The 20,283-nt window shown below is 38.6% G+C and overlaps 1 protein-coding gene across 1 annotated transcript in view; it reads right to left on the bottom strand.

Moving 5' to 3' along the window:
- Positions 1-20,283, bottom strand: part of LOC130435269 (complement C3-like) — a 44,052-nt gene that overhangs the window by 5,973 nt on the left and 17,796 nt on the right. The window contains exons 12-28 of the mRNA XM_056765758.1: positions 19,989-20,192; positions 19,460-19,651; positions 14,489-14,641; positions 14,268-14,397; positions 13,990-14,061; positions 13,675-13,872; positions 13,472-13,583; positions 13,309-13,391; positions 11,606-11,745; positions 10,182-10,394; positions 9,016-9,076; positions 8,726-8,812; positions 8,340-8,543; positions 2,982-3,057; positions 2,730-2,889; positions 1,400-1,495; positions 1,145-1,301 (exon numbers count right to left, since the gene is read on the bottom strand). Coding sequence (XP_056621736.1) covers positions 1,145-1,301; positions 1,400-1,495; positions 2,730-2,889; positions 2,982-3,057; positions 8,340-8,543; positions 8,726-8,812; positions 9,016-9,076; positions 10,182-10,394; positions 11,606-11,745; positions 13,309-13,391; positions 13,472-13,583; positions 13,675-13,872; positions 13,990-14,061; positions 14,268-14,397; positions 14,489-14,641; positions 19,460-19,651; positions 19,989-20,192 — 2,338 coding nt within the window. The remainder of the gene's footprint in view (positions 1-1,144; positions 1,302-1,399; positions 1,496-2,729; positions 2,890-2,981; positions 3,058-8,339; positions 8,544-8,725; positions 8,813-9,015; positions 9,077-10,181; positions 10,395-11,605; positions 11,746-13,308; positions 13,392-13,471; positions 13,584-13,674; positions 13,873-13,989; positions 14,062-14,267; positions 14,398-14,488; positions 14,642-19,459; positions 19,652-19,988; positions 20,193-20,283) is intronic.

Genomic DNA, 20,283 nt, shown 5'->3' with positions numbered 1-20,283 from the left:
TAAAACATTAAAAATGTTTTTAAAACTTATTCAAAAGCACAAAAATTAGGAACGTTTTTATCAAAAAGTTTAGTTAGGTGGGTACAAGTGTATAATTTGGGCCAGACGTAAAATATAGAACTCTGGAAAATATATATGTGTGACCGTCATAGATTTGGCTGAGATATGGGTATGCCATGGGCTGTATGTGCCCAAGTTCTGGCAACCAGACCTGGACCACTCATGGACCGTAATTCATTGCTGTATGTGGGCCAAGTGAAAGTAGGTTGTGTGTCCCATCACTGCCAAAACAATTTTGTTATGTGGGAACATGCTCTGTGTTTTCTGGAAATGAGTTACAGAATTTACACAATAGAGGAACTTTCCAGAATGATTAATATAAGTTTTTCATTTCATTGCAATGGTAGTCGCTTTGGATAAAATTAAGCAGTTAAATTTTACTCACATATATTAGGTAGCAAAGTAAACTAAATGCAAACTTACTGAATCTACTCAATAAAATTGAGTTTAAAATCTATGCTTCTAAGTAAAGAGTACTTAAATTTATCAGAAATTAAAAAAGAAAGAAATTAAAGAGACTACCAAATATTACTTGATATAATTTACTTTTTGTAATGTGTAATTTAAAGCCACAGTACAACATCGCCAGTGCACTCACCACACACCAGCTATCAGTGGAGAGGAGAGGCAGAGAGAGATTGAGACAATTCAGAGGGTGGGTAATATTAGAAGGTCATGATTGGACAGGCCATTGGAGGGAATCTGGCATAAAGTGAACACTGATCACAATAATGGTGACATCAAATGAATCTTGTGTTCATTGTCACAAAGGGCTTTTGTAGATGTTTGTTATTTGATCAATAAAAGCAATTGATGTGATCTCCTGTTTCTGACCATATTCAGGTCAATTCAAGCTTCTCAGAATAAGTCATATTTAGTGTTTAATTATTCAATATTTATCATTAATAATAAGCAGATGAACTGTTGTTGGTTATATAAACTAATACTCATTTAATTAGTCACTTAATTATCTCATTAACTTTAACTCTCTTGAGACTTGCTTGTAATTTATAGGAATGACTTGGTTCCTCCGCTGGTAAAATCAGCTGCTGAGTTCATGGGTGAAACAAAAAACACTACTGACCTTCCTGTTTAGTGGAATGCTTCATCAACACATCCTTATTGAGTTTCCCCACGTTGGCCAAGGCGTAAGACGTCATTGCGACAGAGTAAGGATTGGCCAGATTTTGAAGTTTACCTTCCAAATAACCAACAGCCTTTCTCATACTTTCATGACGACTCTGTAATTACATTTAAATATGAATAGATGAACAATATAAGCAGTGGCAAAACAAAAGAAAACTCTCAAAAAACAATATGGTGAAAGAGCTGAACTTACACCAACTGATTTGGCACAGATTTCACTGCCTTCTTGCATGGCGATTAAAACAAACGCAGTCAGAGAAGCTTCAGAATCTTTTCCCCGAACATCACCCTGAATAAAAAAAAGACGTTTATTAGACGTTCATTAGACCACTCCAGTCCACGTGCATTACTACAGGGAATGTTTTGGATGTCTCCCTAAACAACACATGAACAAGTTAATGAGTTAAATCAGGTTGAGTTAAGGAATCAATCATCACTTTATTATCTCATTAATAATGAACAGCTGCTGTTAACAAACACAAACACTAAAGAAAACATGAGCAATAAGAGTCACCATAATAGTGTTTAGTGTTTCCTTTAGTTGAGCTTTACACTTGATAAAGTTATCTTGTTCTTGGGAAAATTTGCACAACTTTGAGTGCTGGTGTGTTTTTTATTAGACGTATGTGTCCCTAGATTACATCTCTGTTTTGACAGTTTAGATGGAAGCAGCAGAAATCTAAAATTTCAAAACTAATTTTTCAGTTTAAACTTCCAGACATCAAGAATCATCTTATGAATCTCAACAATGGTGACAAAGTTGAGTTGCATCGTTTCTTCATGCAGCAATGCATGCTGGGAGTCATGGAGGAGTTCTGATCTAGGCTGTTACCCACAATGCATTGCAGCGTGAAGCTTTCTTTTGTTGAGTGTCACCACTGTTGAGTTTCATGAGCTGATTCTTGATGTCTTAATTGTTCAGGTGATATTTCTACTATTGTAATCATAAAAAAAAAATCTTCACAAACTCTTTCACCTCACTGAGTCATACAATAACAAAACTCATCTACATTTCACTATCAAGTCCTTTACTGCAATTACCACCTGAAAGAGAAACAATCAATTTCACCTTTTGTCAAAGTGTTGTGAATGTGCTTCTGAAGCACACAATTACAATTATCAACAAACTTTCCATAATGAATTAGGGGTGAGACCCTGACTAAAGGAAACATTAAACACTATAATGGTGACTTCTTATTATTTCTGGTTTATTTCACTGATTGTGGTTATTATTTTATCATTAATGAGATAATTAAGTGACTAAACCGATTTAACTCATTAACTTGTTCATGTGTTATTTAGAGAGACATCTAATACATTCAGGGTGGGAATGCATGTGGACTGGAGTGGTCTATGGAACACACTTTTTGCTAGCTGGGACGTCAGTTTGTTAAAAAATGAGCTAGTCACAACTGGGAGGCAAGCAGAGGAGGAAAAACTAATTAGTGGCAGTAATTTTACTTAGTTCCCAATGAAATGCAGTACATACATCATTTCAGTGTTTTTAGCAAAGTTTAACTTACAACCATTTGCGCTGAAAATACAGGTGCTTCCTCTTTAAAAGATCCGTCTGGCAGTTGTTTGTTGAGAATCAGCCACTTGAGGGCGCTGCAGAGCACATTTTCTTCTACAGTAATGAGATTACTGGCCATAGTAAAGATTTTAGCCACATATGCAGTCAACCTTTAACAGAAAGAATACAGCAAAACATATATAGTGAAAACGGTATTAAATAAGTATTACAAGAATGTTTCTTTAAAAACTTAACATTTTACCAGGTGCTGCCCTTTCCATTACCAAAGATGGTGTAGGACCCATCAGTTGCGCGGTAGCCCAACTGCTTTCTATACCCTTAATACAAAAGGATGAAACATTTACCTAAAAACTTAATTCAAATGTACATTGAAAAAAGTGAATAGTTGGACTAATAAAAAAATATTTTAACTTGTTACAAGCAATTTATAAATAAAAGTATATTTATGGCTAGGTTCAAATAAAAATGTATACATTTCAACAAACTATCATTATTGTAAACAGTGTTTGCTTTAGTTGGGCTCTTTACTCACATATATATTGGGTAGCAAAGTAAACTAAATGCAAACTTACTGAATCTACTCATTGAGGCAACAATTTCCACTCAATTAGATTGAGTAGATTTTATTCTATGTTTTTAAGCAAAGAGTTCCTAAATTTATCAGATATGAGACATGACACACTAAAAGATATTAGATTAGGTCTACCTAATATTGCTCAATAATAATTACTTATAAAAATTGAGTAATATTAGTTTATATAACCGACAACAGTTCATCTGCTTATTATGAATGATAAATATTGAATAATTAAACACTAAATATGACTTATTCAGAGAAGCTTGAAATAATATTACTCAATTTTTATAAGTATGCCACAGTCATGCCAAAGCTATTCGACATGTTAGCCAAAAACAAGACAAATAAAGCAGAGCTGACCCAAATATAAACAACAGTTCATTTCAATTCTGGCCCAGATTCAACCCAAAACCATCACCTTTCTGTGCTCCAGTTTGACAGAATTTGTATTGAGTTTCATTATTATTATAGTGATGATTGAGTTATTAGTCATGAACATTGATGAACGGCATCACTGCAGAAAAGATTAACTTAAACTACAAAAAAAGTATTTACCCAGAGAAACACAACAACTACAACCTGAAATACAACCCAGCTAACAAAAGTTTGTTATAAGAATGTGCCTTAGAGTTTTTTCACGTTTTAAAATATTCAAAATGTCAGTTTTTTATGTTTTAAGATCCCAGCTAGCAAAAAGGTGTTCCATAGACCACTCCAGTCCACGTTCATCCCCACCCTGAATGTTTTGGATGTCTTTCTAAATAACACATGAAGTTAATGAGTTAAATCATGTTGAGTTAAGGAATCAATCATCACTTCATTATCTCATTAATGATGAAATAACAACAACAATCGGTGAAATAAACCAGAAATAATAAGAGGTCACCATAATAGTGTTTAGTGTTTCCTTTAGTGGGGTCTCACACTTGATTCAGTACAGATAGTTTGTTGATAATATTGTGTTTCTGAAGCACATTCAAAACACCTTGACCAAAGGTAAAATGGATTGTTTCTCTTTCAGGTGGTAATTGTAATAGAGGACTTGGTAGTTAAATGTAGATGTGTTTTGTTATTTTATGATTCAGGGAGGTGAAAAATTTTGTGAAGGATTTTGCATGACTCCCAGCATGCATTGCTGCATGAAGAAAAGATGCAAGTCATCTTTGTCACCATTGTTGAGATTCATAAGCTGAATCTTGATGTCTGGAAGTTTAAACTGTAAAAAAAAGTTTTGAACTTTTATATTTCTGCTCCTTCCACCTAAACTGTCAGAAAAGAGATGTAATCTAGAAACATACAAGTCTAATAAACAACACACCAGTACTCAAAGTTGAGCAAATTTTCCCAACAACTAGATAGATTACATTTTATTTTCTTGGTAGCTGTATATGTTCTTCAGAAAACTTCCTGTATTAAATCAAGGGTAAAGCCCAACTAAAGGAAACACTAAACACTATTATGGTGACTCTTATTGCTCATGTTTTCTTTAGTGATTGTGTTTGTTAACAGCAGCTGTTCATCATTAATGAGATAATAAAGTGATGATTGATTCCTTAACTCAACCTGATTTTACTCATTAACTTGTTCATGTGTTGTTTAGGGAGTCATCAAAAACATTCCTGTATTAATGCACGTGGACTGGAGTGGTCTAAATAACGTCTAATGAACATCTAAGGAACACATTATTGCTTGCTGGGATCGTTTCTCAGCTGACAAAAATCACCATCATAGTGATCAGTTTTTCCTTGACTTGGGCTCTTGACCCTTGACATTTACACTTACATCTACAATAACATTTAGTTATTTAGCAGACACTTTTATCCAAAGCGACATACATGTCTGGTAAGCATTTAGTACAGCACAAGGACAACAAATAGCATAAATGCAAGCAAATGTTTAAGTTAACCCTTTTACATATAAGTACTTTTAAAGTACAGTACAGTAGTTTGTAATGGATATGGAAATGGAATCTAATCAATGGTGTTAGTTTGTGTTCATTGAGATATCTACCATGTTTTCTTTTGAATAATTTGCTGTGATGCTGATCCTGAAAGAACATTATAATATGTGGGAGTTCAATAAATCTTTACAGTCTACCAAGTTTTGTGAAAAAGTTACAAATAAATATTTCAACAAAAATATAAATCAGAATTTAGACACACAGACCTGAAGAATCAGTGTATGAATCTCAACCATGGTGACAATCAGAAAACAAAAACTTCATGCTGTGATGCATGCTGGGTAATATCATAGCACAAAACTCATTCTCAGTTTAAATTATATTTTTATAATTATATCAAGTCTGTGCTTATTGTCTGTGTAATCAACCCCGTGACACAACAGCATTAAAGCAAATGGTTTCTCTAATAGCTACAATGAATGAACTTTAAGTTAAAGAAATGCATATTGGATCTCAATAGAGACACACAGAAATATAGAACCAGCATATGAAGCTCAACAATGGTGACAATCAACAAATGCTTCAAGCTGCAATGCTTGAAAAACTCCCATCATGCAATGCAGTATGACTAATAATTGTCAACACTGTTGAGATTCATATGATAAATGTTCATGTGTAAAAGACTGATCATCATGTTTTTAATATGCAAATGCAGTTAATAAACCCAGTGAGTTTTAAACCAGTAACTACTCTACTAAAGAATTGATTCAGTATAGCACAAATGTTTGTTGTAAAACAGCATTGTAGTTGCAGAGAAGTAAATCTTTTAGAAAGTCTGATCAAGGTATTACTACAGTGCATTAGACTACACATAAAGCACTCAACCAACATATGCGGGAGGTCTCTCGTCAACCAGCATCAGTGTGCAGAGTCCACAGTAAACCAACTATTGGTGGATAGGAAAGAGATATAGAGCCGTTAATCAAATAACAGAAAGGCTCAAGAGCACAACTAAAGCAAACACTGACCACAATTCTGGTGGAAATGATTTTTTGTGTCTTCCAAGGCTGTGACTGAAGTCAGTAGTAGTTCTTGTGTTTCTCTCTCCTTCAGTGATGTTGATTGTTAACAGCAGGTGTTCATCACTCAATCATCATTTAATTACTCACTTAATCATCTCATTAACTTTAACTCTTTGAGGACTTGAGATTTGACTTGAGACTTGGTTCCTCCACAGGTGAAATCAGCTGAGTTTACGAGTGAAACAAAAATATGGCAGGAATTGGAGTGAATCGAATTACAACTTCGCAGTGGTTTCAATGGTTCCCTAACAATACCATTTGGTAAGGTTCACATTTGCCATTTACTTTATACATCTACATATCAATACTCAAGTTACTTTGAAAAGTAACTTGAGTTAATTGAAAAACAGTCTAATCATTGATTTATATGACATTTTTTTTAAACTGCAGAAGTGAAATTCTGAATTAAAAGTTGTGTAGTCATGATCGCTCATGCTTGTGCAGAAACAGTCGTTAGTCAGACATAGGCAGTGTTGCTAATGGCAGTGTTGCAGTGTTGTTAATGTTTTCTGCAGTGACGCTTTTTTTTACAGCAGATGTTCATCACTAATGACAATATAATAATAATGAAACTCAATACAAATTCTGTCAAACAGGAGCACAGAAAGTTGTTGGTTTTGGGATAAATCTGGGCCAGAATTGAAATGAACTGTTGTTTATATCTGGGTCAGCTCTGCTTTATTTGTTTTGATGTTTGACATGTGGCATAGCTTTGGCATGCCTGTGGCCCAAATCTGGCAAACAGGAGCGGACCGCACAAGTGCCATCATTCCACGCGGTATGTGGGCCTGATGAGGTGGAATGGGGAGTAAGATGTTGTCCAGAATTGGGCCGCAACAATTCTCTGGTTTGGTTGCTATCTGGGTAACATTAAAGACTATTTTATGGGGGGTTGGGCGAGGGTACATGCAGTCTTCCTTCTTTTTTTGTCCTGGGCTGATCACATGCCTGGTCAGTGAATTACAGATCACATGCCTGGTCAAACAGCGCACTCGTGTTAAGTTGTCTTTCGTGCTTGAATGAATAAAACCACACAAGATTATGTCAGAAAGCCTGTTTTATCTAGCATTTTCTTAAGCACAGTGCAAAATAAAATCTTAAATCAATGCAAAGAGTTGTGAAAATGGGAGTGCGGAGACGGTCAGATATGCGTCTTAAGATAGCTCTTAAAAGCTCCCCTAAAGATATGACTTTTATTGGTAATCCAATGCAATTTACGTAACAAATATTTAACAGTTTTAGCATGCAATATTTGGGGCTCTTATTTATACATTTTGCATTGTGGTGAAAGTGCATGAATGCTTTTAACTGGATAACGGATCTCATAATAGACAGACAAAATAACAATTCAATGTGTTGTTCTGTCTGAGGTTTATCCATTTATATGATTTATCAGTAAGCTAAAGATGTGTTATGATAAAATTAGCTATTTCTATATAAATCTCCAAATTTGATTATTAATAATTATTCTTAATTCATTAACTAACACCGCCTAAAAAGTACCTTTGAGAAGAGTCATTTTTACTTTCACTCAATTACTTTTTTAACACCAGTACGTTTACTTGTAATTGAGTAAAATTTCAGCAATGTTACAGTACTTTTACTTAACTACACATTTCCAGTACTCTTTCCACCAGTGCTTCCGCATTATTTAGTGTCACTCTCATCTTTAACATAGCTTGATAAATATCACAAAAACATAACTTTAAAGCATCTCTTCTTTTCCTATTAATGCATGAGTATTCCTATTAAAACACTATTGTAAACACTTAAAAAGAAAAGATAATTCATTTTACCAAAGTCAGGGATCAAAAGCCCAAATAAAAAACTATGATCACAATTTTTTTTCCATGTATAAATTTTGATTTGAACCGAGCCATAAAAATAATTTGAGGAAAACTTATAAAATTGCTTCTAACAAGTTGACATATTTTTTTTAATTCTCCAAAATTAAAGTATTTTTTTAAAGTTGGTCCATAGGTTACCTTTTTAATGTACACAAATAAACTGCATTGTTTTAATTTATTGTCGTCTGCTGACCTGTGGTTATATGATTGATGGCTTCAGTTCGACGGTGCATGCCGACAGCCTCCCACTGATTGGTGCTGTCCAGATAATGAGTGGAAATCAGAAGTAGAGTCATGGAGCTCATAGTTTGCTCCGCACACCCGCTGGGCTGGCGAATGTGTATACCCATGAACTTTCCACTAATGGCCTGCTCAATCGTTTGAGTCGTCTCCTCACCTGGAGGCATGTCAACAATATAATATGGAGAACTCAACCCAGTTTAGAAAATGTGTCACGAATATTTAGAAATGTTTGGATACTATCACATCACATCACATCTTTAAACAGCATAAGAAATGATCTGATGAAATAATAACTGTTCATAAAGACGAAATCTGTTTACTTTATTTCATCATTACCGGTTATCGAGATGAGTGTGCTGGCAGATGTTCCAGGAACCTGATCATGTGGAGCGGAAGATCTTATAACTTCAAGTTGTTCTCCACCTGCTCCAAATAAGATAAAGAAAAAGACAGAAACCGGATGTAAAAGCTGAAGCAAGGTTTGAACATACAGAGAACATTTGATTGCATATTTGGTGTTCATATTTTGCCATAGGACATTGTACTGCAATATAACACAACTTTTCTTTTTGTATGACTATGACTTTGATGACCAACTTTGTTTTGCTGGTTAAAATGAATCTCACCCTTCTTCGCCGGATTAAGTTCCACATTTTTCGTCATCAACTCTACTAGGACACCTTCAGACTAAAGCAGAAAGGAGTTAGCTTATCTGTAGCTCAGTGGTTAGAGCATGACGTGAAAAATGACATGGTCATGGGTTCGAGCTCAGGGATTGCACATACTCCAGTACAAATGTATAGTATAATGCAGAGGTGGAAAGTCCAGGGGCCAAAGAGTAAAAGTCCTGCTATTTTTTCCACCGATGAATTCAGCAGCTGATTTCACCAGCGGAGGACCCAAGTCATTCCGTTCAAGTCACAAGCAAGTCTCAAGTAATATTCCCAAAAGCTGGTTAAATCAGCTGCTGAGTTCATGGGTGGAAAAAATATGGCAGAACTTTTACTCCTTACGTATAATGCAGGGGTGGGAGCCAGTTAAGTCTCAAGTAAAATGAAGTCAGTGGTTTACCTCAGGGGTTATCAATCCTGATCTTTGGTAACCCATGTCAGAATGTTTTAGATGTCTCCCTATATAAAACACCGGATTCAACTAATTTGGGACCTCGATCCCTGATTTTGGTAAAGTTATAAATCTTACCTCTTGCATTACTTTAAACAGTGTTTTACTAAGAACACTTATTGCATTCATAAAGGAGCAGGTTTAAAGTGGCAGGAGTTTACTTATCTAATGGGTGTTGATTTGTAATAAAGATGAACAATAACAGTTTATAAGGATGTCAATTCTTTTATAACGTAAGTAAATGTTGTGGTTTACAAATGGTTATGTACTATGACTAAATAATAGGGTTTTATTTGACATATTTAGATATCAATACTTATCATAAAAACCTCCACATTGGTTATAATCATCAATCTAATTCAGATCAACTGCAATGCATGCTGGGAGTCATAGATGTGTTTTTGTTACTATGATGTTACCCAGCATGCATTGCAACATGAAGCTTTCGTTTGTTAACTGTCACCATTGTTGAGTTTCATTCACTGATTCTACATATCAATTTGATTTATTGAGTAAAGTTTTTCTACAGTAATTCCTGTTAAATCATAATAGGGTTGTAGTTGTACCATTATTACATTGTAGGAATGATATCAACACAAGAAGTTAAAAAACAACTAATGACACTCAACATCAGAGTGGTAGAATGGGCAGTATGATCCATCAGACTTACCACCACTTTCAAGGTCTTCTTCATTCCATCAGTGAAGCCAGATTCAGACTCTGCAGCCTTCACCTCAATCTGATGTTCGCCCAACTCCATAGGAATGATCACGTATGGAACAGATCTGCTAGAAGAGCTGTCGACTTCAACAATTGTTCTGTATTTACGCTTATTACTGGCAGCGCTACAAATGTGTTGTGTCTCCATAAACTCCACACGCACCTGGTGAAAATGAGACAGTAAACATCTCTTCAAAATCTCTGGAGTGAACAAAGTAGTAGTTGTTCACAGAAGAAAAATGAATCCTTATTAACTCTTTCCTGCCAGCTTTTTAAAAAAAATGCAAAAACAATTAACATTTTCAACAAACTTCAATGGCTCACAGTGCATTTTCTGTAACGAATATATGTTCTTTTCAATGAAAGAACAGAGTCTCTGCTTAAAATAAAAAGAAACCATATTCTCCTATCTTCATTTGTTCTTTTTAACCACTCCTTGATGTTGGTAGGCTTCTTCAGAAATCCATCACTGATTAAACAGCTGAGATAATATTTTTTTTTTGTCAAAGACTCCACCCACACTCAGAACAATCATTTATAACCAATTACATATATACGTTCTAGGTTCAGAGATTCTGTACTTTTTCTTAGTGTGAAGCTGAATTCTTATTATCAGCTGTAGGACTGTGATGAAAGTAAAAGTAGTTTAGCACGTAGCTCAGTCAAATGTTTACAATGACAGTGACATCATGTACCCAGGAAGTAGAGGGCTGTTATCCGATAACAGCCATTCTCTGTAGTCCTTTAAAAGCGAATTGTGTTAAAGATAATATCTCACTTGGCACTGAACTTTGAGCTTCATCATTTTGCAGATATTGTTTATGCTCTAACAGCAACATTACACACTTGCATAGTGGGTGTGGCTCATGTTTTCCACTGTGAATTGATTGGACGAGTAAAAACAGGATGTTTCCGTATTTTTACGGTTGTTTACTGGCAATCACAGCTGCCTGTATTTTTTGTAAAAACTACAGATTTTTTTGACATTAAAAAAATTAATGTCCTGTCTGTGTCTCAGTCAAGGTCAGGGAATGTGTTACTGATGATTTGCTTCATGTTACTTTGTTTAAAAGTGACTTTGATGTTTATTAATTATGAATTTGGAAGATATAATATATATATATATAAATAAGTAAATGTAATGCTTTCTCTTTTATGCATTAGGTGCATGTTTTCATTTTATATGGAGAAATGCTCTTAAGCTTGAAGTTTTTGCCATGAAGTTTTAAACTGCAAAGCTGCTTTACAGAACTTTACTGGCAACCCCAGCTGCCTGTATTTTTCCATTTAATACTACTACTACTTTTTTCCATGAAGACAAAGAGATTGAGGAGATGAACGGTGGAAAGAAAGAAGTTCAGCAGACAGAATTACCTTTATCTTATCTAGGCTGTAATTGTGAATGATGGCTTTGATTTCCAGCTGCTCATTGCGTACGGCCGAGTACGGCATCTTGAGGTCAACAAAAAAATTCTTGAAAACCACTATCTCCAGAGGATCTGCCACACATATACCTTTGGGGAGGAAAACAGATGCGTAGAATCTAAAGCTTCTGCGTGTTCTGTGTTCAAAATATAAATTCAAGAACCTCCCCTGCAAACAAAGGCAAGTCCAAAAGATGTCTTTTAAACGTTGTCGATGACGTTGCATAGATGTCCCCTGAGGAGCCGGAATGTAATTTTTTACAATGTCTTTTTATGACGTCTTCTGAGCGTGTGCTATTGTTGTCCAGGTGATCTCTACAATTGTATTGGACTGATATCACTTTTGCACCTGCAGTTAATGTTGAAATTTAATTAATCCACCATTATTGTGATCAGTGTTTGCTTTAGTTGTTCTTTTAACACAGTGGTTCTTAACTCTGGCCCGCGAGAACCATTTTCCTGCAGAGTTTAGCCCCAACGCTGATAAAACACCTGTCAAGGCTAATCAGTGACTTCAGGAACACACACGTTCAACTTAATGTAGGGCTGTACAGATTGTTTGGCATATCGCATTCAAGTACCGCGAGAGCGATTCAAATCCGTACCGAACAATCAGCACTTGAATTGCTCTCGCGGTACTTAAATGTCATACGCTGATAGATTTGCGTAGCGCCGCATTAAGTTGAACGCTTCTATTCATAAAGACGCTGATTAGCTTATTCAGGTGTTTTATGTCAGAGTTCGGGCTAAACTCGACAGGAAAATGGATCTCGCGGGCCAGAGTTGAGAACCACTCTTTTAACACTTGCCTTCATTATATGAATCCTCTTTCAGACAATAATGTTTAAGAAATAACATGACTGGTGTGTGTGCTTTTGCTAGCAACTGCAAGATTTTATCAAAATTATCCTCAATTCTTCCTTGACAGACATAGACATCAACACTCATCATACGAACCTCAACAATGGTACCAATTAAAAAAATTTAAGATAATTAGATCAATTGTAATGCCTGTTGGGAATCATGAATGAGATTCGTAATATGATGTCACCCAGCATGCAATTCAGCACAAAGTATTTTTCTGTTGATTATCACCATTGTTGAGTTTCATACAGTAATTCATCATGTCTTTCTGTGTTTATTTGAGTGTTCACTCGTTTGAAGATATCTTTAGGAAATTGTTAAGAAATGTTACAGATATATCATGGTTTGAACTTCTTACTATCCATAAGAGAAGTAATCAGCTAACATTTTTACAACAATGCAACACACTCATGATTACTCAGAATATGTATTCCTCAAAGTAAAATTTTACAGCTAGTTTCATAGTAGTGTGTTAAGATGCATTTGAAATGGCAAAGTACACCAAACTTATCTGTAATAAATAAGAGTCAAGAGCCCAACTAAAGCAAACACTGATCACATTAATAGTGGATTAATTCAATTTCAACATTAATTTCAGGTGCAAAGGTGATATCAGTCAAATACAATTATGAAGATCACCTGGACAACAATAGCACACGTTCAGAAGATGTCATAAAAAAGACGTTGTAAAAACGTATATTCTGGCTCCTCAGGGGACGTCTATGCAACGTCAACCCACCATTGAAAAGACCTCTCTTGGACATGCCTTTGTTTGGAGGGTTCACTCACCGTTTGTGTTTGACAAGCTGATGGCTAAGATTTGCCAGGTTGTGATGGATTCCTTCAGAAAGATTTTGTCTTTTGATAGTACGCTGGCATTTGAGAAAATGATGAGTAATTTTTTTACACACAGCTGGAATAGTTTTGTCTAACAGCTCAGGCTCTCGCTTACCAGGTTTTATCTTTGCATTGAGGAACAGTCACCTCCTCCCAAAGCCAGCTCTCAGGGAACTGTGTCCGTGACACAATCTCGTCAGAGTCTGGGTAGTCATCGTCATCGTCACCTTCGTAAACGGGTAAAAAGTGTGAGGGAATATATCATCCGTTAACATATCAGAAGGTCAAGAAGGATGGCAAGCAGCTAACAACACTCACTGCGAGCCAGAACCATCTCTGCCTCTCGATCAGCCTGGTCTCTGTTGGATGTCATCACGTTACAGCAGTCTAAGAAGGCCGCGACACATTCCTGTCCATCTTCAATGTACGTGGCTCTTCGTTTACAGGTGTAGCCGAGTTTATTTTCTCTCATTCCATCGTCACAGCACTTCTTCAGATCGCCAGAGTATTTATCAGCTGACGATACAACAGGAGAGGAATGAGAAGAGTAGAAGAATAAACGCATTGATGGACAAAAGGACACATTTAGGAAAAGATTCATTCAGATTTATTAAAATCACATTCACTTCTCACCCAGTCTGGTGGTGACCTGCATAATAGTATCAGCTCTCCGTCTTCTCTGTGGCGGGGCAGGACACTCAGGCACTAGAGGAGCATCAAATAAAAATAACATATTGACATACCGTAACAATTCATAAGAACTCCATAAACAACTGGACTCGAACAAGCTACACCAACATACAATTATGGCGGGCTGAGAAAAGTTCCTGCGATCTCCAGTTATCACCAAAATAGACTTATAATATTTTAAACACAACTCACAAGTTTTAATGAACTGAAACATAAAGTACTTGTTCTGGTGCTGGTTCCTCCAGCGGTGCTGGACTCAAACATCAGACCAGAGTCATAGAAAACCCCCATACTGTCTCTTCCACTGCCCGCTGTACAACCTGTGTCATGTTTCTCAATCACGTCCCAAATCTACACACAGCAAACCAGTTATCAAAGTTATAGTAAAAAAACAAATTTTTTTTTGTAGGCTGATGTTTGTTTAATGATGAAGATAGGTCACCTTCGACTGTGTGAGTCTGTTCTTGTTGAGGACTTGCACAGCCTTGTCAACCACCACCAGCCCAACTTTAGCTCCGGGATCTCCAGTTATTTTCAAGCCAATCTCCCTACCCGGAGAATAACTGTTGGCCTTGTTATTTACGTCAAGACTGAGCTGTTGAGCAGATGGGTTGAATATGATAATGTGTTGTCATGTCAGCAATAACTTTATGGTCCATGCAAGACCTCTGAACCTCATCAATACCTCATGTTGTTCATTACTTGTGCTGTCACAACATCAGACTTGGGTCTGACATGTTTTAAAAGAGGGTTGGGCCGATAGATGATGACATCTTCAGTTAATAAAATTACCTTCTGCGCAAGCGTTTAGCTTGTCCATTGGCGCTTATCCGGTGTAGTGTATGATTTGGAAGCTGCGCAACGCATACACGCACGCTCACGTACTGTGTGTAAACTTGTCAATGGCAACCTGAACTGTGCGCGATGGCAGTGAGGGTTTTGACCCAAAAATGGACCAGAATTTGTATATTGAAGCGATCGCAACCCAGTCAACAAGTCAGGCCACGCTATGATCACAGTGATGTCACCATCAGCTTTCAGAATACTCATGATGCGGTTAAAATGTAACGTCAAACTAAAATGGATTGTCAAACTCACCTCCAACCACGCTCTCGCCCACATAGCAAAATAAGTTTGGCCCAGTGATGGGCCTCACAACCCACTTTCACTTGGCCCACATACAGTAATGAATTACGGTCCATGGGTTGACCAGGTCTGGTTGCCACAACTTGGCCACATACAGCCCATGGCATAGCCATATCTCAGCCAAATCTATGACGGTCACATACACTGTATATATTTGCCACAGTTCTATATTTTACATCTGGGCCAAATAATACACTAATAGTGAAAGTGGAATATTATTCAGACATGATGACCATACCTGAAATGTGAGCTCTGCATTTAACCCATCCAGAGAGAAGTGAACACACGTACACCCGGAGCAGTGGGCAGCTATCACTGCAGTGCCCGGGGAGCTAGTGGGGGTAAGGGAAACTCACCTCAGTCGTTTCCCGACGGCCCTGAGAATCGAACCGGCAACCTTCTGTTCACGAGTCCAACTCTCTAACCATTAGGACACAACTGCCCACGATATAATTTAACTTTCTCCTCATCTGTTCTTTTCTTTCCTTTCGATTGGATAAATAAGTAATTTAATTTGTGTAATTAATTAGTTTAGGGCTTATTTGTGTTTTGCAATTATTTGTTTATGAAAGGTGAGCAGAAAGTTGAATTGCGCCAAATTGTATCTGTTAAAACCACCTGATTAAAATAATCTTGTGAGTAATTATCATTTATTTTGTTATATCTGTGAGTTAAACAAAAATCATTTAAGCAAATTGTCAACGCGGCCACTCGGAGCTGTGGCCGTAAGGTCTCCGGTGCCTGTCAAGGCGGCAATCCCCGAACCCAGTGGTGGACACCGGAAGTAAGGGATGCCGTCAAGCTGAAGAAGGAGTCCTATCGGGCCTGGCTGGCTTCTGGTACTCCAGAGGCAGCTGACAGGTACCGTCAGGCCAAGCGGACGGCAGCCCGGATGGTTGGGGAGGCAAAAACTCGGGCCAGGGAGGAGTTCGGTGAGGCCGTGGAGAAGGACTATCGGTCGGCCTCGAAGAGATTCTGGCAAACCGTCCGGCGCCTCAGGAGGGGTAAGCAGTGCCCTACCAACGCTGTTTACAGTGGAGGGGGGCAGCTGTTGAACTCGACCGGGGATATCGTCGGGCGGTGGAAGGAATACTTCGAGGATCTCCTCAATCCTGCCGTCACGTCTTCCATTGAGGAACCTGAGGCTGAGGGCTCAGAGGTGGACTCGCCCATCACCCGGGCCGAAGTCACCAAGGTAGTCAAGAAACTCCTCTTGGCTGACACGCCTCTGCAGCATCGTGTGGGGAACGGGGACAGTGCCCTTGGACTGGCAGACCGGGGGGGGTGGTCCCTCTTTTTAAGAAGGGGGACCAGAGGGTGTGCTCCAACTATCGGGGATCACACTTCTCAGTCTCCCCGGGAAAGTCTATGCCAGGGTACTGGAGAGGAGAATCCGGCCGATGGTAGAACCTCGGATTCAGGAGGAACACTGTAGTTTCCGTCCCGGTCGTGGAACACTGGACCAGCTCTATACCCTCTCCAGGGTGCTGGAGGGTTCATGGGAGTTTGCCCAACCATTCCACATGTGTTTTGTTGATTTGGAGAAGTCATTCGACTGTGTCCCTCGCGGCATCTTGTGGAGGGTGCTCCGGGAATATGGGATTCGGGACCCTTTGCTAAGGGCTATCCGGTCCCAGTACGACCGGAGCATGAGCCTGGTTCGCATTGACGGCAGTAAGTCAGACTTGTTTCCGGTGCATGTTGGACTCCGGCAGGGCTGCCCTTTGTCGCCGGTTCTGTTTATAATTTTTATGGACAGAATTTCTAGGCGCAGCCAGGGGCCGTAGGGCATTGGGTTTTGGGACCACACGATTTCATCTCTGCTCTTTGCGGATGATGTCTTCGTGCTGGCCTCATCAGACCAGGACCTTCAGCATGCATTGGGACGGTTTGCAGCCGAGTGCGAAGCGGCTGGGATGAGAATCAGCACCTCGAAATCTGAGGCCATGGTTCTCAGTCGGAAAAGGGTGGATTGCTCACTTCAGGAAGGTGGAGAGTTCCTGCCTCAAGTGGAGGAGTTCAAGTATCTGGGGATCTTGTACACGAGTGAGGGAAGGATGGAATGGGAGATTGACAGACGGATCGGTGCAGCTTCTGCAGTAATGGAGTCGCTGTACCAGTCTGTCGTGGTGAAGAAGGAGCTGAGCTGCAAGGCAAAGCTCTCGATTTACCGGTCAATCTACGTTTCCACTCTCACCTATGGTCATGAGCTGTGGGTCATGACTGAAAGGACAAGATCCCGGATACAGGCGGCCAAAATGAGCTTTCTCCGCAGGGTGGCTGGGCGATCCCTTAGAGATAGGGTGAGAAGCTCGGTCACTCGGGAGGAGCTCAGAGTAGATCCGCTGCTCCTCCACATCGAGAGGGGCCAGCTGAGGTGGCTCGGGCATCTTTTCCAGATGCCCCCTGGACGCCCTCCCCGGGAAGGTGTTCCGGGCATGTCCCACTGGGAGGAGGCCCCGGGGAAGACCTAGGACATGCTGCAGGGACTATGTCTCCCGGCTGGCCTGGGAACGCCTCTGTGTCCCCCCGGAAGAGCTGGAGGAAGTGTCTAGGGAGAGGGAAGTCTGGCCATCCCTGCTTAGACTGCTGCCCCCGCGACCCGGCTGCGGATAAGCGGTAGAAAATGGATGGATGGATGGACATTTAAGCAATATATAATATTGTTAAGTGCGAAATATAAAACACAAACGTAAATAAACTGCTAAAAATAAGATTAATATTAATGCTTTGTATTTAAATTCTATGAATTAAAACTCTGCACATTATAAAACACGGTCAATTTAAGAACAAAGCAAGGTCAATAATGTTACACTGGAAAAAATAAACTTTGGACCAACTTACCCTGCAATGGTGTTTCATGCATTCTGACTGCATTACAGTGTTAAACGTGCTGTCTTCTCATGCTTAACAAGGTCAACTGGTCAAAAAATAAGTTGGGCCTATTATGTAGTATTTCTGTGCTCGATACACTCCCCAGCGATCATAACGGTTTCGAAAAGTTTTTTTCGAACATGTAAAACTGTTTTGTAACAATTTTTCATAGTCCCTTATTGGACAATTCTCCCAGAAAAGCAAGGAGTAGGAGAAGGAGCATGCGCAGAAATCAATTTCACTTGTGTGCAGGAGAGAGAGAGAGCATATGTTCGCGAAGTTCAGATTTTGTTTGTTCACTGCATTTGAGTGATGAATGTTATATAAACGGTGGATAAAACGCTGGATTTGGAGATCGTTTGAAACAGATATGGAGCCATCCCAGCGCTAAAAGATGCTGGACATGAGCCGCATGTTCTGGGTGAAACTGATGTCTGATTTCTGTTGACAATGGGTGCGCATGTGCTTTGGTTCAGCCTACCCCTCGTCTTAATCGTAAAGCTGTATCTATCTGTTATAAATGTGATCAAACTAAATACTAATCGAAGATACGACGTATGCAATACTACTCTATTGGAGCTCTGGTGTCTTTCATTAAGACAAAATAATAGTATTACTAAGGTATTAACAGTATTTTAAGAAAAAAAATCAGTTTCATTGATGAGCAAAAGCACAACGTGCATGCTGTCACACTTGGAGCTTTTATGACAAGAGTTGTCACTTGCCACTGACAAACATCCTGCTCCAGTTGTGGTGGAGTTTGTTGTGGATTAGCATCTTCTTCCTCGTCAGACATGGGCTCAAATTGGTACGGTAAAATCGCCATCATCTCTAGCTACACAGATAATATAAATGACATCCAACCACATGTTAACCGTAATCCTGTAATGATGGTAGGGGGGTTCCATTTGCGACAAATGATGAACGCGTTTGACCAATCACAACAGACTAAACCATCTGACCAATCACATGACACAAGGTTTGCGGGTAGGCGGGGCCTAGACGGATGAATCACGGAACGAATCATTTGAGAGTCAGTCAAGAAGTAAGGTACGAATAACTGGCTATAATTACGAAATTATAGTGTTTTAACACAAGTTTATGTACATAAACTTGATGTTGGACACTCCATAAACCAAAGTATGGCCTAAAAAACATATGCTAGGTACTCTTTAAGAAAAAATTATCGCACTGGTAGGAAAATTAGTTGACAATTTGGTCACAGACTAGAACTTTGGGAAACACTGGTGTACAGTATGGGTTTTTATTTGTATACTAAATAGAAGATGTAACATTTTATAATTGTAGAAACCACTACCTGTTACAGTAATGATAGTCAATATTGTTGGATTGAATGTTTTGTTCAGATCATTTATTTTGATGGTTTACTTACTGTTCCCATACATGTGTCCCTCACATCAACCCAGACGGAATCAGACACCACCTCATTTGATCCCACATGATAATACGCCAGGAAGCGGAAAGATGGCACCATGTCTTTAGTCACAGGTAGAGAGAGAGTGACTAAAGACTGTCCTCTTCTCTTAAACCTGTCCACCATCAAGATATGCCCCTTACTGATGATCTGAAAATAACAGACAAATGATTAACAAGATACTTAAGTGTTCATTCAGTGTCAAACAGAAAGCTAATTGTATCATTTATGTTTATTTTTTTGTATTAAATGACAATAAATCGACCTGGTACTTTTGTTTTGCCAACCTATTAAATTTTGAAGATTTTAAAAAGCCTTTGGGCTCTCACTGGAGTATGGTGTTGGAATTAGGAACCATAGTTGAATTGGACAAGGTCTGAACTTATCTGTAAAAATTGTGTGATCAAACCCAGAAGCAGTGGTCTGTGTCTGCCATTATCTCGTTAAAGTCATGTGACTTATACAGACGGTCATTAACTTCTCTCACCATGTACGTATAATCTTGATCTTTGGCTCCTGGACTTTTTCCTGTGTTCAAGTTGACTTTCATCTGATCACCGATCTCGAGCTCGGCAGCATCAATGCCGATGTGCAGGTAGTTTTGGGAGTTGCTTTTGGGAACGTACGCTTGAGCTGTCATCTTCTTCACTGCCTGCTGTACATCTTGTAATTGTGGATCATTGGTCTTTGCCTGAAAATATATAAAAACTGTATGAGTGTATATACAGATATAAATAAATATCAACAGTTGCACTTCTATTAAATGGAATATCCCAGATCAG

This window comes from Triplophysa dalaica, chromosome 2 (genome assembly GCF_015846415.1).
Source record: "Triplophysa dalaica isolate WHDGS20190420 chromosome 2, ASM1584641v1, whole genome shotgun sequence".
In the NCBI taxonomy this organism is placed as follows: domain Eukaryota; kingdom Metazoa; phylum Chordata; class Actinopteri; order Cypriniformes; family Nemacheilidae; genus Triplophysa; species Triplophysa dalaica.
Note: the sequence above shows the minus strand (reverse complement) of the source record. Positions and strands in the feature narration are given on the sequence as shown.